The sequence below is a fragment of the Plecotus auritus genome, assembly GCF_963455305.1.
Source record: "Plecotus auritus genome assembly, chromosome: 1".
Lineage (NCBI taxonomy): Eukaryota > Metazoa > Chordata > Mammalia > Chiroptera > Vespertilionidae > Plecotus > Plecotus auritus.
This window is the reverse complement of record NC_137770.1, coordinates 157,780,528-157,797,216: the sequence shown is the minus strand read 5'-3', so window position 1 is coordinate 157,797,216 and position 16,689 is coordinate 157,780,528. Positions and strand designations below refer to the sequence as shown.

The window sequence follows — 16,689 nt, the reverse complement described above, 5'->3', positions numbered from 1 at the left end:
TGTCCTTATTCGCAGATGACATGATACTATACACAGAAAACCCGAAAGACTCCATCAAAAAACTACTAGACCTAATAAATGAATTTGGGATGTAGCAGGATATAAAATTGACATCCAAAAATCTATGGCCTTTTTATACACCAATAATGAACTCACAGAAAGAGAAACTAAAAAAAAATCCCATTTACCATTGCACCAAAAAAATTAAGATACCTAGGAATAAACTTAACTAAGGACTTAAAAGACTTGTACTCGGAAAACTACTGGACATTGAAAAAAGAGATAGAGGAAGATGTAAACAGATGGAAGAACATACAATGTTCTTGGATTGGTAGAATTAACATCATTAAAATGTTCATACTACCTAAAGAAATCTATAGATTCAATGCACTCCCCATTAAAATACCAACGGCATATTTCACAGACCTAGAAAGAACTCTCCAAAAATTCATCTGGAATAAAAAAAAGACCCCAATAGCCACAGCAATCCTGAGAAAGAAAAACAAAGTTGGAGGGATCACAATACCAGACATTAAGCTATATTACCAAGCCATGTTTCTCAAAACTGCCTGGTACTGGCACAAGATCAGACATATAGACCAATGGAACTGAGAAGAGAACCCAGAAATTGACCCAAGTCATTATATTCAATTAATATTTGACAAAGGAGGCCAGAGCATACAATGGAGTCAAAACAGTATCTTTAATAAATGGTGCTGGGAAATTTGGTCAGATACATGCAAAAAATATGAAATTAGATCACTAACTAAAACCATACACAAAAACAAACTCAAAATGGCTAACAGACTTGAATGTAAGATGGGAAACCATAAAAATCCTACAAGACTCCATAGGCAGCAAAATTGTAGACATATGTTGTAGCAATATCTTTACAGACACAGATCCTAGGGTAAGAGAGACTAAGGAGAAAATAAACAAATGGGACAACATCAAAATAAAAAAGCTTCTGCACAGCAAAAGAAACCGTCAACAAAACAAGAAAGCCCACTGCATGGGAGAACATATTTGCCAATGTTATCTCTGATAAAGGTTTAATCTCCAACATTTACAGGGAACTCATACAACTTAACAAAAGGAAGATAAATAATCCAATCAAAAAATGGGCAAAGGACCTAAATAGACACTTTTCAAAAAAGGACATTCAGAAAGCCAAGAGACATATGAAAACATGCTCAAAGTCACTAATGATCCGAGAGATGCAAATCAAAAACAACAATGAGGTATCACCTCACACCTGTCAGAATGGCTATCATCAACAAATCAAATGACAAGTGCTGGCGAGGATGCGGAGAAAAAGGAACCCTCCTTCACTGCTGGTGGGAATGCAGACTGGTGCAGCACTGTGGAAGACAGTATGGCATTTCCTCAAAAATTTTAAAATGGAACTGCCATTTGACTCAGTAATATCACTTCTAGGAATATATCCCAAGAAAACAGAAACACCTATCAGAAAGGATATATGCACTGCTATGTTCATAGCAGCACACTTTACAATAGCTAAGATTTGGAAACAGGCTAAATGGCCATCAGCAAATGAGTGGATTAAAAAACTGTGGTACATCTAGGCAATGGAATACTATGCTGCTATAAAAAAGAAGGAATTCCCACCATTTGCAGCAGCATGGATGGAATTGGATAGCATTATGCTAAGTGAAATAAGCCAGTCAGTGAAAGAAAAATACCACATGATCTCACTCATTTATGGATAATAAATAATATTATAACCTGATGAACAAAAAGATAGATACAGAGGCTGAGAAACATTGAACAGACTGTCAAATTACAGCGGGAAGGCTGGGGATGGTGAGGGGCGGTGGGAGGGGTAAGAGATTAACTGAAGGACTTGTACGCATGCATATAAGTATAACCAATGGACGCAAGACACTGGGGAGGTGGGGGAGGGCATGTGCCAGGGCGTAGGGGAGGCCCGGGGAAGGTCAATGGGGAAAAAAAGGAGACACATGTACTACTATTTGTAATACTTTAAACAATAAAAAAAAAAAAGACTGATAAATTCCTCAGTGATAGATCATACTCCCTTTTCCTCCCCCACCTCTCTAGTTTAACATAGTGACAGTTTCTTAGATTAGTATTGTCAGGAACAAGAAAAAAAGATGCTTAAACCACTTAAAATGTGATTTCTCTCAAATAAGGAGATGCTTTTTCCAGAAAACTTTGAGACAAATATTCTCTAGCCAGTCCATGAATGGGTTAGGGGCTTATGAATTTCTTAAGAGAACAAACATAAAATTTGGCAGTTATATGCAATTGTTGATAGAGTATAGAACTTTCATCAGATAATAGACCCAGGGTTTATTATCCCCCCCAAAACATTAACACTTGCTGTACTGGAGAAAAAAAAAGTCTTTCATTAGGAGATAAAGATATATAATACATAGTCCAGATTTTAAAAAGAATTAGCCAGTTCGGACAAATCATGTTTCAGTTCTTTCCTCCTTCAGACAACTTAAGTCTCCCTTTGCCTCATGCACAGACCTATCACTAAACTATCAATTCTAAATCAATAAGCAATTTTTGTATGTCAGATTTCTTTAAATTAATTATGGTATTGATTTTTGATACCTTAAGTCCTTCATAAAAGGAAGGACATTTTTAAAAATTTATCTCTGTGGCTTTTCCCCCAGTAATTATGACTACACATTCCCCACTAATTATACCATGCCAAATTGAATTTTACATTAGATGTGAGAGAAAAAAAAAGTTAGATTATAAAATTGTACATATTATGTAGACAGTTTTATAAATTATAAAGACTGGAAAGGAACAGATTAAAATATTATTGGGAATTATCGTTTGGTTGGGTGATTAAGAGTAATTTAAAATTTTATTTATATGAAATTGTATTTTTCAGGTTTTATGAGTACTAGGGGCCCAGTGCACGAAATTTGTGCATGGAGGGGTGTCCCTCAGCCTGGCCTGCACCCTCTCCAACCCGGGAAATCCCTCTTGCAATCTGGGACCACTGACTCCTAACCACTTGCCTACCTGCCTGCCTGATCACCCCTAACCGCCTCTGCCTGCCAGCCTGATGCCCCTAATGGCTCCCCTGCTGGCCTGATCGCCCCCTAACTGCTCCCCTGCTAGCCTGAATGCCCCTTAACTGAGCCTTAGGCCACTGGGCAGCCGCCATTGGCAGCTTGCCTGAGCCTCGGGCCAGCCCTGGGTGACTGGGCAGCTACCATCCCCGGCTTGCCTGAGCTCACAGCCACCATCCCCGGCTTCCCTGAGCCTCGGGCTGGCCGTGGGCAGTGGCAGCCGCCAACTGTGGCTTGCCTGAGCCTCAGGCAGCTGCTGCAGCTTTGTCTAGAAGGTCTTCCGGAAGGTGTCCTGGTCTAATTAGCATATTACCCTTTTATTAGTATAGATTACTATTGACCGAATGTGTCCCACCCAAACTTCCAGTGTTGCAACCTGATGTCCAATGTAATGATATTTGTAATGATATTTGGAGATGGGGCCTTTGAGATCATGGGGGCGAAGTCCCCATGAATGGATTAGTACCTCTATACAGGGACTCTCAGAGAGTTCCCTTGTTCCTTCCATCATGTAGAGACATGAAAAGGAAGCAGGCCTTCACCAGACACAAAATTGACCAGTGCCTTAATCTTGGACTTCTAGCCCTTAGACTTGTGAGAAATACATTTCTGTTGTTTATAAGGCACCCAGTCGGTGGTATTTTGTTACAGCAGCCAGAATGGATTAAGACATATAGGCATTTCTTTGGGAATCAGAAAATGAAATGCTTTATCAATGGTAGAGTCATTAGAGAAAATAAGCTTACAGATTTCTAAACAGGAGAGAAGGCAAACAAAAAACCCAAACTCTAAAATAAAACAAAGACCAATCCAATGAGAAAGAACTATGACACATTTTTAAAGCATTTTGAAATTTCTGAATTTGTGTAAACATACTTACAGTTTCAATGACTATAGTAGCTGAAAATGTCTTCTCATTGATGGATTCTAAGGTAGCTTCATTTCCTCTGTAGCCTCCGTTTAAAACAAGAATTTTTTTTCCTACAACAGAAAAGAATATAACACTGAATGCAAAAAGAATGTCCACTTTTTTCTTCTACTTTTGTCACAGCAAAATGCAACTACACTGAATGAGCATAAGGAAAATAAAACCATTCTCTTAGAAGTTCTTAATCATTTAAGAACTCTATAATATTCTAAAGTATAGTTTGTAGATAATTTAATTACTATTACATTATGACTCCTCATTTTTTTCACTTATTTGTTGAAGGGATATGTTTTGATTTTTAGACTGCATGGTGTATAAGATATTTGGAGGAAATGCTCAGAGTCCATAAGTAAAAAAAGAAAACAGAATAAATAGGAGGAGAAACCAAGATGGCGGCATAGGTAAACACCTAAACTGCTGCCTCGCACAACAATATCAAAACTACAACTAAAAGACAAAACAGACACCATCCAGAACCACAGGAAAACTGGATGAGTGGAAATTCTACAACTAGAAGAAAAGAGGAAAGCACATTGAGACTCAGAGGAGCTGCGAAAAGCTGAGGTACAGAGACTCGCACGAGGAGAGGACAGGCGGCTGTGTGCATGCGCGGCTGAGTGCGCGGCTTGCTTTCTAAAGCAGGAGGGAGAAGGAAGCTCCCAACTGCACTGAACTCCAGTTCCGGGCGAGATGCTAGGAGACCAGACTCATTCGGGGGGAATCTGGACTGTCAGGAAAAGAGAAAGCACACTGAGACTCGGGAGCTGCGGAAGGCAGAGGTACGGAGGCGCTCGCGTGCAGAGAGGACTGACTGCTGAATGCACGGGAGGCTGAGTGTGCGGCTGGCTTTCTAAAGCGTGAAGGAGACGGAAGCTCCCAATTGCACTGAACTCCAGTTCCGGGCAAGTTTCTGGGAACCCAGACTCATTTGGGGAGAAACTGGACTGTCTGGCAGCAGGCGAAACTCAGGGGCGGCTTTCTCTCATAGGTGCTTGCAGTGATTATCGAGGGACACTGAGACCCAGAGGCCTCATAGGGCAGGGCTGACGGGAAACCAAGGCTGTCTGCTCTGCCCTGAAACTCCGCCCCAACCAAGCTGAGCACAGAGGCTTTTGCAATTTTGCAAATCTTGTCTCATAAGAGTGTCTCCAGCACAGAAGTTCTCCCAGAGTAGACACAGCTAATCCTCCCAGTGATACCAACAACAACCAATATTTAACTACAACAAGGCTGAGCACACAGTCCACAAAGGGATGCACCAAGAGTGTCCACCTCAGGTAACTGGGGAGGCTGAGCCACTGTGCCCTAGAGGACACCCACCACACAAAGCTACTCTACCAACTCAGGGAAGCATCGAAAATGTGGAAACAAAGAAACAGATCACAAATGAAAGAAATGGAGGAAAACACACGAGTGGATATAGATTTCAAAACCATGGTTATAAGGTTTTTCAAGAATTTCCAAGCCCTAACTGGTTTGGCTCAGTGGATAGAGCGTCAGCCTGCGGACTGAAGGATCCCAGGTTCGATTCCGGTCAAGGGCATGTACCTTGGTTGTAGGCACATCCCCAGTAGGGGGTGTGCAGGAGGCAGCTGATTGATGTTTGTCTCTCATCAATGTTTCTAACTCTCTATCCCTTTCCCTTCCTCTCTGTGAAAAATCAATAAAATATATTTTAAAAAAAACACAAACAATTTCCTAGAAAAGGCTGATAAATTTAGCGAAACCCTCAAGGATATGAAAAGGGACCAACTAGAAATTAAACATACACTGACTGAAATAAAAAATATTATACAGAGACCTAATAGCAGACTAGAGGACTGCAAGAATCAAGTCAAAGAGTTGAAATACAAAGAAGCAAAAAACACTCAGCTGGAAAAGCAAAAAGAAAAAAGAATAAAAAAATTTGAAGATAGTGTAAGGAACCTCTGGGACAACCTCAAGTGTACCAACATCCGAATTATGGGGGTGCCAGAAGAAGAGAGAGAGCAAGATACTGAAAACCTATTTGAAGAAATAATGACTGAAAACTTCCCCCACCTGGTGAAAGAAATAGACCTACAAGTCCAGGAAGCACGAAGAACCCCAAACAAAAGGAATCCAAAGAGGACCACACCAAGACACATCGTAATTAAAATGCCAAGTGCAAAAGACAAAGAGAGAATATTAAAAGCAGCAAGAGAAAAACAGTTAATTACCTACAAGGGAGCACCCATATGATTGTCAGCTGATTTCTCAACAGAAACTATGCAGGCCAGAAGTGAGTGGCAAGAAATATTCAAAGTGATGAATAGCAAGAACCTACAACCAAGATTACTCTACCCAGCAAAGCTATCATTCAGAATTGAAGGTCAGATAAAGAGCTTCACAGATAAGAAAAAGCTAAAGGAGTTCATCACCACTAAACCAGTATTATATGAAATGCTGAAAGGTATTCTTTAAGAAGAGGAAGAAGAAAAAGGTAAAGATAAAAATTATGAACAACAAATACCTATGTATCAACAAGTGAATCTAAAAATCAAGTGAATAAAACCTCTGATGAACAGAATAAATTGGTGAATATAATAGAATCAGGGGCATAGAAAGGGAGTGGACTAACAATTCTCGGTGGGGAAGGGGTGTGGGGGGTGCGGGAAGAGACTGGACAAAAATCGTACACCTATGGATGAGGACAGTGGGGTGGAGGTAAGGGCAGAGGGTGGGGTGGGAACTGGGTGGAGGGGAGCTATGGGGGGAAAAGAAGAGGAACAATTGTAATAATCTGAACAATAAAGATTTATTAAAATTAAAAAAAAAGGAAACAAAAAAATTGTTTCCTTTAATTCATCTCTTTTTAAAGATGGTTTGGCGGTTACATTAAAGTTAAAATATATGCCCGACATGACTAAACCAAAGCAATCATATGTCCATTCAAAGACTTGTATGTGAATGTTCACAGCATTTTATTTTTAACAACCAGAAATTATAAATAACCCAAATGTCTATCAACAGATGAATGGATACATAAACAGCAGTAACAGCAGATTGATGGTTGCCTGGGGGGAGATGGGAGGCAAGAGGAGTGGAAAGGAATGAGTAGATTATAAAGGAAAAAGAAAAAATTGGGAAGTGAGGTGTGATAAAACATTCATTATCTTGATTATAGGGATGGTTTCATAAGAGTATTCATAAGTTAAGAATTATCAAATTGTATACTTTCTAAAGGTTCAGTTTATTAGGAAAAAAATTTAATTCATTAAATGAGTTTTTATTTTAGAGGGAAAGAATAAAGGATCTGATAAGTGAAGTTTTAGAGCAGGCGTCCTCAAACTACGGGCCACGGGCCACATGCGGCCTGCCGAGGACATTTATCCGGCCCGCTGGATGCCGCTGCCTGGCCTGCTTAGCAGCCGACTCGTCCCGGGCCCGCAGTGCACATAGGAATTTGTTCATAGTTGTTTTTTTTAAACTATAGTCCAGCCCTCCAACAGTCTGAGGGACAGTGAACTGGCCCCCTGTTTAAAAAGTTAGAGGACCCCTGTTTTAGAGACTAACATGACCACTGTACCAGCAATGATATCACCATGAAGAAAGTAAATCAGAGGCAAACAACCTGACCAAACAGCATTAATACTGGACACTGTGTTAGTACCCAAATGATCAAGACCATTAAAGAAAAGGACTTGTATGCATGCATATTAGCATAACCAATGGACAGACACTGGGGTGGTGGGGCTTACCCAGGGTGGGAATAGCTGGGGGAGGGGGGAGTGTCAATTGGGGAAAAAGAAGACATATGTGAAAAAAAATAAAAAGATCATTGAAGAAAAGAGAAAGCAAAATTATACTGACTTTTACTTTTCTGTTTCAGGTAGCTAAATAAATATATTAATTACTAGAGGCCCAGCGCACGAATTCGTGCACCGGTGGGGGTCCCCTGGCGTGGCCTGTGGGGCTTGGGCTGAAACTGGCAGTCTAACGCCACCTGCTGCTCCTGCTCATTCCAGCCCCGCTGTGCCTGCTGCAGGCTCACACCCAGTCAGTATGGATCTGGACAGGCTTGCAGCAGCGCTCGTCAGCCATGAGCCCTGCATCTGGTGCCCATTGGTCAGCTGAGCGGTGCTCCCACTTTGGGAGCGCACTGACCACCAGGGGGCAGCTCCTGTATTGAGCATCTGCCCCCTGGTGGTCAGTGCATGTCATAGTGACCAGTCAACTGGTCATTAGGTCGTTCAGTCATGCGGTCACTTAGGCTTTATATATAGATAACTCTAATGTGATTGAATTTCTCTAGATATGTTTGTGTTTTGCTTCTGGAAAAAAAAAAAATCCAGGAAGGGAAAACTTGTTCATGATACAAAAAGCTTTCTCAGAAAACTGGCAAACTACCACATCACCAAGTCAAATAGGATCAGTTATATAGTTATATATATTGGCAATTATATAGTATTTCTAAAAAGGAAACTTGTATCTATATCAAGTAATGTCAGTAAACTATGGTTTAATGAAGGGAATCACTCATATTGATGGCATATAAATTAAACAGTCTGCAAAAAGATTTACCTGGTGCTGGAATTACTGTTTCTAAATGAGTCTGGTCAAGTTTCAGCTTATCTCCAGAGTCAATCATCTTTACAACAGCTGTATATTTGTCAATTACTTCCTGTCATGTAAAATCAACACTTTTATAATAGAAGAGATATGTGGAACACACACACAAAAAAAACAGAAATAAAATTAAAAGAAATGAAATTCCAATCAAAAGAGTAATTCCTTCTATAAACAACACTATTTTCTAGAAACCATTTACAATTTCTTAGTCTATGGTTTTTAATAAAGAATTCAATTCAAAGCTTAGGTTAAGGTTTTCATCTGGAAAGAATAAAAACTGGTGATCTCAGAATACGATTTTAAGAAATATAGTGAGAGGGATAATTTCGCCTATCTTCAAGGACAGTGGAAGGGCAATTTATGCATGCACAGGCTGGGTGCTGAAATGAGCTATATTTAGGAAAAACAAAAGGGAAGAAAGGACTGGAGTGTTGATTTTTAAGTTTTAAAATCCTAGAGCAGCAAAAGGTAATCTCTTAGGGCAAAACACACAAAAGGCCTCCTTGGAACTCTGGGGGCACAATTATATAGCCCATCATCAACAAAGAGAATGTATATTACTGATTAACAAAGTGTGTACAATGAGTTTAAGAGGTGCCAATGGGATCTGATACATACTATTTGCTCCAGTAAAAAAGCAAACAGAGATTAAGTATAAAAAATGGTTGACAATGGATTATATCTCCAATGATTATGAATTCATCTTTCCTTTTATAGAAACATCAAGTACCTTAGACATATGCTTTCTGCTACTAGGACTTGATTTTTAAGGAGTATCAAAATGGATTTACTCAGTCACCCACGACTCCTTTCACAAATTCCATTTTTAACGTCATGTTCTTACCTTAACAATGCCTTTTTTCTTGTGATATTTCTCTCCAAGTTTTTTGGTTATAATTTTTACAATTATTTCCTAAAAATAACAAAAAAAGGAAAGACAAATTATCTTTTCTGTTTTACTCCTTCATTTTAAACTTTGTTCACCAAAAATCATCATAAAATGTGACTACTCTGCTAAATAATAAAATTTGGAGTCCTTAGCCTTCCCAACAATGGCACTTCCTTAGTAATCTTTCATTCCTTCTTTCTCTTTTTATTAAATACAGATACCAAGAGGAAAAAATATATATCTAATGGCTGATTTCCATAGTAAAGGTTTCCTAAAATCTAGGACTTTTATCTATAAATCTCAACTCTATTAACTCATGTCCTTCATGAAAAGCTTTTTTCTATCCATTTAAGGAAGTGGAAAGTGTTAAGGATGTTATACTGCTGGTGTTCACTGCTGATAAAAATGCAGATGGCAAGAGTCTCGATGGGAATCCTCAGGACAAGACACTGTCCACAGTGTTCTTTCCTCATTATGTTGCTTTCAATTTTTGATACAGATGAGATTCCTCCAAGATTAGCTCCAAATAAAAGTATCAGAAATCCAGGCTTATTTAATACTAGAGGCCTGGTGCATGGATTCATGCACCGGTGGGGTCCTTTGGCCTGTGCCCTTTCACAATCTGGGACCCTCTGGGGAATGTTGGAGGCCTGATGCACGGATTTGGACCAATCCCCGCAGGCCAGGCCGAGGGACCCCACTGGTGCATGAATCTGTGCACCAGGCCTCTAGTCCTATCTAATAAAAGAGCAATATGCAAATTGGCCATCACTCTGCTACACTCACGGCCACGCCCACCAGCCAATCAGGAGTGAATATGCAAATTAACTCAACCAAGATGGCTACAGGCACAGAGAAAGCAGGAGGGAGGCTTGGGTTTCCCCGGCAATGGAGGAAGCCAAGCTTTCCGCACACCCTGGCCAGCCTAGGCCTCTCCTGAAGGCTACAAAGTTTCAATTATAGAAGATAAATAAATCCCAACAAAAATGGTGGCAGCCATGGAGCTGGAGAGAGCAGGAGGCTAGGGTTGGCCCCAGCGATGGAGAAAGCCAAGATTCTGCAGCCCTGGCCTGCTTTGGCCTCCACTTAAGGCTACAAAGTTTCAATTATAGAAGATAAATAAATCCCAACAAAAATGGCTGCCGCCACAGAGCAAGCAGAAGGCTTGGCTTCACTCCATGCTACAAAGTTTCAATTGTAGAAGATAAATAAACCCCAGATAACAGGGCCTCTGCTTGGGTCGCCGGGAGGCGTGGCCGGCCTGCAAACCACCACAGGTTCCTCGCCCAGGCCACCCCATGCCCCAAGGGAACTCCCACCCTGATCCTGGACATCCTTCAGGGCAAACCAGCTGGCCCCCACCCATGCACCAGGCCTCTATCCTATCTAATAAGAGTAATATGCAGATTGACCATCACTCCAAGACACAAGATTGCTGCCCCCATGTGGTCAAAGATCATGCGCCCATATGGACACAAGATGACTACCACAAGATGGCCAGCAGGGAAAGGCAGTTTGGAGGGACCAGGCCTGCAAGGGAGGGCAGTTGTGGGCAATCAGGCCAGCAGGGGAGGGCAGTTGGGAGGGACCAGGCCTGCAAGGGAGGGCAGTTTGGGGGTGATCAAGCCTGCAGGGGAGGGCAGTTCGGAGTGATCAGGCTGGCAGAGGAGGGAAGTTGGGGGCAAACAGGCTGGCAGGGGAGCAGTTAGACATCAATCAGGCTGGCAGGGGAGTGGTTAGGGGGTGATCAGGCTGGCAGGCAGAAGCGGTTAGGGGTTATCAGGAAGGCATTGTAGGTGAGCAGTTGGGAGCCAGCAGTCCTGGATTGTGAGAGGGATGTCCGACTGCCTGTTTAGGCTCGATCCTACCTGGATCGGGCCTATACGGGCAGTCGGACATCCCTTGAGGGGTTCCAGATTGGAGAGGGTGCAGGCTGGGCTGAGGGACACCCCCCCCCCCATGCACGAATTTCATGCACCGGTGCTCTAGTATGCATATAAGATCTTTGGTTAATCTCTTTCCGCCCTCCCCCCCGAGATTCAGTCTGTTTCATGTTTGCATGCCTGTACGTTGAGCATCTGTCCCCTGGTGATCATTGCGTGTCATAGCTACCAGTTGAGTGGTCGAACAGTTGGCCAGTTGCTTAGGCTTTTATATATATAGATTAATGGATTCTGAGTTGTTTCTTCATTGCTGTTTCCTGATGTGGATTAGCTGTGTAATGGCTGATAATGGAAATTAAACCATCTAACTTATTGCTATATTCACTACAATAATTCTACATTTGCTACTTCAAGTAACAAAAACAGAGGTACTAGATCAGGGGTGGGGAACCTTTTTTCTGCGAAGGGCCACTGGATATTTATAACATCATTCGAGGGCCATACAAAACTATCAACTTAAAAACTAGCCTGCTATATTTGGTCAAACATTTAATTAACTCACCCCTAATGCCTTGGCCTTATGTAATCTCTCAGGACTTATATATATGGCCTGCATGCCAGATGTTCCCCACCCCTGTAGATGGTCATGAGTACTTCACTAAGCCATACTAAAAATTGTATGAACAAGAATTCAGTAAGGACCTTGGGGGATGATATTTAATAGTAGAAAAACATGTTTAAGAGAAGACTTGAAAAAAATGAGAGAATACTTTGAAGGGTCTTATTCTTAAGCTTTTGTTTTACTAAGACTTTCTAAATGAAATGAAACCAAATAATATCAAAACAGCTTCTCCGATTCAGCCAGAGGACTTCTGGACTAAATCTCTCTGAGGCCTTCATTTAAAGACAGTTCTTTACATCATTGGACTTAATGACACTTGCAATAGATCTGTTCAAAACCTTTCTTTTCTGAGTTCAAAAAAGGAAGTTCTCCAGTCTATCTCTGTGGACTGCTAGCTATTTTAATAAACATAATGCCCTTTTCAAAATAAGAAACACACTGAGTCATTCTCATTTTTAACGTAACACTCTGTAAAAGGAACTATGTAGAAAAGCTCAATAATTTACAATATGAGAAAATTAACAACAGAAAATAAAATTTAATTTTAAGTTTTGTCAATAGGAAGAGAATTTTTAGACTAAGTAAAATTTGGAATGTTTTGCCTTTTTTCTTTTAGTTTGTTTTCTTTTTCCTTTAAAACAATGGTTCTTAACCAAGGGTACATACAAGATTCACCTGGGAGGTTAGTGAAAATGTGCACTTCACACCAGGACACTGGATGGTGGGAGTACTGAATCAGGTGTATTTTGAAATCCCATGGCTTATTGTAGCCTAAACATCAATGATGAGAGGGAATCATTGATTGGCTGCCTCCTGCATGCCCCCCACTGGGGACTGAGCCCACAACCCAGGCACGTGCCCTTGACTGGAATTGAACCTGGGACCTTCAGTCCACAGGCTGATGTTCTATCTACTGAGCCAAACCAGCAAGGGCACTTAATCACAATTCTTGATTACATTTTCATAAATGTTCAAATGCTAGCTACTTTAACAGGGAAAACTAAAATAATTCATGCATGGTCTCTTCCCTACAGGTCCTTCCTTTACTAATAATCTTGACCCAAATTCTACTCAGACACAAAGTCAGGGTGACTAAAGTTTCCCAGGAAACAGTACTATTTACTAGTTGAGAATATAACCCACCGAATCAGATTGCCAGGGAAATCCTGACTCATCATCTCCTAAATGACCCTGAGGAAATTTCTCAAATACGGTATGCCTCAGTTTCCTCGCCTACAAAATTGGAATAATAACAATAATTACCTTATAGGGCTTATATGAGAATTAACTGAAATTATTTATCTAAAATTAGTATTTTATATTTAACACAGTATTTTTGTATTAAATAACTTATTTCATCATCTGTCATGTGATCCTGAGGTAGAAATGTTTCCCATTATATATAAATATAAAGTAAGTCATGGAAGCAAAATTATTCCCAAGCTAGTGAGAGAATGACTATGAAGATCTGAATCAGAACTTTGAACTTCTTGACTTCTGAGGTTATTACTACTCTTATTTTTCAAATCAGAAATTCTCTAAATAGCACAGTACTTTTCACTCTCCTATTATTGATCAAAGCAACTTCTTTAAGAATAACGAGGGCACTCTGAAGGTTTTATGGGAACTTCAGATTTCAGTAATTCAAAACAGAGGCATCAACCGATAGTAATTTAAAAATTATTCAAATGTTTATAAATTGTTATAAAATTATCTTAAAATAATAAGCAATAACAAGTAAGCAAGAAAATACAAAACTTTCCTTGAGTTTGTAAAATTAAAATCTTTTTTTTTTTTTACAAAGTACATAAATGGGTATCCTAAGTTCAATAAGATGTAAGCTGATAACAAGTACTTTTGCATTTACAATTCTATTTAATTCCATTTCTGAAACTACAATCTTTTGTCTTATGGCAAAAATGGAAAATAATTCCAGGCTTAAATTCAAGGTGCCATAAACAAGTTTGGCATTAAACTCAAGGAATATTACCAGCCTAATAAACAATGAAGTAACACTCCAATACAGGTGCAACCAATAATTAGAGATCAAAGAGAAAAAAAGCTCACTGAAGTTATGTCTATCTATAGAGTTTTGAGAAATTTAGTCATTTATACCAAACTAGAGGCTCGGTGCATGAAATTTGTGCATGGCGGGGGGGGGGGGGGAGGCGGATAAGTATCCCTCAGCCCAGCCTGCACCCTCTCCAATCTGGGACCCCTCGAGGGATGTCCGACTGCCCGTTTAAGGGGCAGTTGGACATCCTTCTCACAATCCAGTACTGCTGGCTCCCAACTGCTATCCTGCCTGCCTTCCTGATTGCCCCTAACCACTTCTGCCTGCCAGCCTGATCACCCCCTAACCCAGGGGTGGGCAAACTTTTTGACTCAAGGGCCACAATGGATTCTTAAACTGGACCGGAGGGCCGGAACAAAAGCATGGATGGAGTGTTTGTGTGAACTAATATAAATTCAAAGTAAAGGAGCGGAGGGGAGAGCAAGAGAACCCTCCGCTCCTTCGGCTCTGTGGGCCAGATAGAACAGCCGAATGGGGCGGATCTGGCCCGCGGGCCGTAGTTTGCCAAGGCTGCCCTAACCACTCCCATGCCAGCCTGACTGGTGCCTAACTGCTCCCTTGCCAGCCTGTTTCCCCTAACTGCCCTCCCCTGCAGGACTGGTCACCCCTAACTGCCCTCCCCTGCAGGCCTGGTCACCCCTAACTGACCTCCCCTGCAGGCCTGGTCACCCCTAAGTGCCCTCCCCTGCAGGCCTGGTTCCCCCCCAACTGCTTTCCCCTGCAGGCCTGCGTCCCTCCCAACCGCCTTTCCCTGCAGGCCTGGTCGCCCCCAACTGTCCTCTCCTGCTGGCCATCTTGTGGTGGCCATCTTGTGTCCACAAGGGGCCAGGATCTTTGACCACATGGGGGCAGCCATCTTGTGTGTTGGAGTGATGGTCAATATGCATATTACTCTTTTATTAGATAGGATAGAGGCCTGGTGCATGGGTTGGGGCCAGCTGGTTTGCCCTGATGGGTGTCCCGGATCAGGGTGGGGGTTCCCTTGGGGTGTGGGGCGTCCTGGCAAGGGGCCAGTGGTGGTTTGCAGGCTGGCCATGGCCCCGGGTGACCCAAGCGGAGGCCCTGGTATCTGGGGATTATTTATCTTCTACAATTAAAACTTTGTAGTCTGGAGTGGAGCCAAGCCTTCTGCTTGCTCCGTGGTGGCAGCCATTTTTGTTGGGATTTATGTATCTTCTATAATTGAAACTTTGTAGCCTTAAGCAGAGGCCTGGGCCGGCCAGGGTGTGCGGAAAGCTTGGCTTCCTCCATCGCTGGGGGCAACCCTAGCCTCCTGCTCTTTCCAGCTCCGTGGCTGCCACCATTTCTGTTTGGGTTTATGTATGTTCTATAATTGAAACTTTGTAGCCTGGTGTGGAGGCCTAGACCAGCAAGGGCAGGCGGAAAGCTTGGCTTCCTCCATTGCGGGGGAAACCCAAGCCTCCCCCCTGCTCTCTGTGGCCGTAGCCATCTTGGTTGGGTTTATTTGCATATTCGCTCCTGATTGGCTGGTGGGTGTGGCTGGTGGGCGTGGTTTGTGGGTGTAGCGGAGTGATGCTTAATTTGCATATTACTCTTTTATTAGATAGGATACTTACTCTTTTATTAGATAGGATACTATTTAAATCATTCACTTGAAATTACATATAGAACTTAAGACAGTCCAACTGAATACATACAGGCTGTAGCCAGTAGTCTGTTCGGGCAGCTCTTTTCTTTTCCTCTTCAATCTGTAGAACACACAACACAATTATTAAAAAATCTCTTTAAAATCCTCAATTTGTATGAATAACATTCTATTCAGCAAAAGAACAACAGAAAACACATACTTCTCAGAAGATCAATAATGTAATTTGTATGTAACATGTTTTGACAATGAGTTTTGATATTTTTTAAAACTTGGTTTAAAAATAGTATGTCATAAAGCTACCAACTGACCAAGAAAATAAACACAAGCAACCTCTGCATAGGCAATACTGCAAGGCAATCTGGCAGCGCTACAGTACTGCCCTCCCCCTGCTTCCTCCCATGTGACTGTCATGAACTAGAAAACAGGCAATGTTTTCATGTGGTAAAAACAACATTTACAGACCAATTCAGCACAACATAGTTAGGTACAGAGTGTTATGGTAAAAAGGAGCTTCTCTGTTTGATAACGATAATAAAACTTGTAAAGGGAAGGGAAGAAACATACCACCAAGAGAGATGTACATAAAAGGGTGATGGAAAGAACAAAAGGCCTACTTCATAATACTAAAAGGTTCGATACAACAAGAGGATATAACTCTGGTAAACATATATGCACCCAATACAGGAGCACCCAAATATATAAAAAAACTTCTGGAAGATATCAAGGAAGAGATCGACAGCAATACGATCATAGTAGGGGACTTTAATACCCCACTGACATCACTGAATAAATCCTCTAGACAAAAAAATCAGTAAAGACAAAGCAATCCTAAGTGACTCACTAGATCAGATGGACTTAATTGACATCTTCAGAACATTTCACTCCAAAGCTACAGAATATACATTCTTCTCAAGTGCACATACGTCATTTTCAAAGATAGATCACATATTGGCTCACAGGCAAAGTCTCTCCAAATTCAAGAAGATTGAAATCATATCAAGCATCTTATCAGACCAC

The 16,689-nt window shown here is 41.3% G+C and overlaps 1 protein-coding gene across 1 annotated transcript in view; it reads right to left on the bottom strand.

Annotated features, from left to right (window-relative positions):
* Window positions 1-16,689, bottom strand: part of KIN (Kin17 DNA and RNA binding protein) — a 50,747-nt gene that overhangs the window by 11,573 nt on the left and 22,485 nt on the right. The window contains exons 9-12 of the mRNA XM_080658904.1: window positions 15,722-15,772; window positions 9,440-9,508; window positions 8,548-8,647; window positions 3,958-4,058 (exon numbers count right to left, since the gene is read on the bottom strand). Coding sequence (XP_080515030.1) covers window positions 3,958-4,058; window positions 8,548-8,647; window positions 9,440-9,508; window positions 15,722-15,772 — 321 coding nt within the window. The remainder of the gene's footprint in view (window positions 1-3,957; window positions 4,059-8,547; window positions 8,648-9,439; window positions 9,509-15,721; window positions 15,773-16,689) is intronic.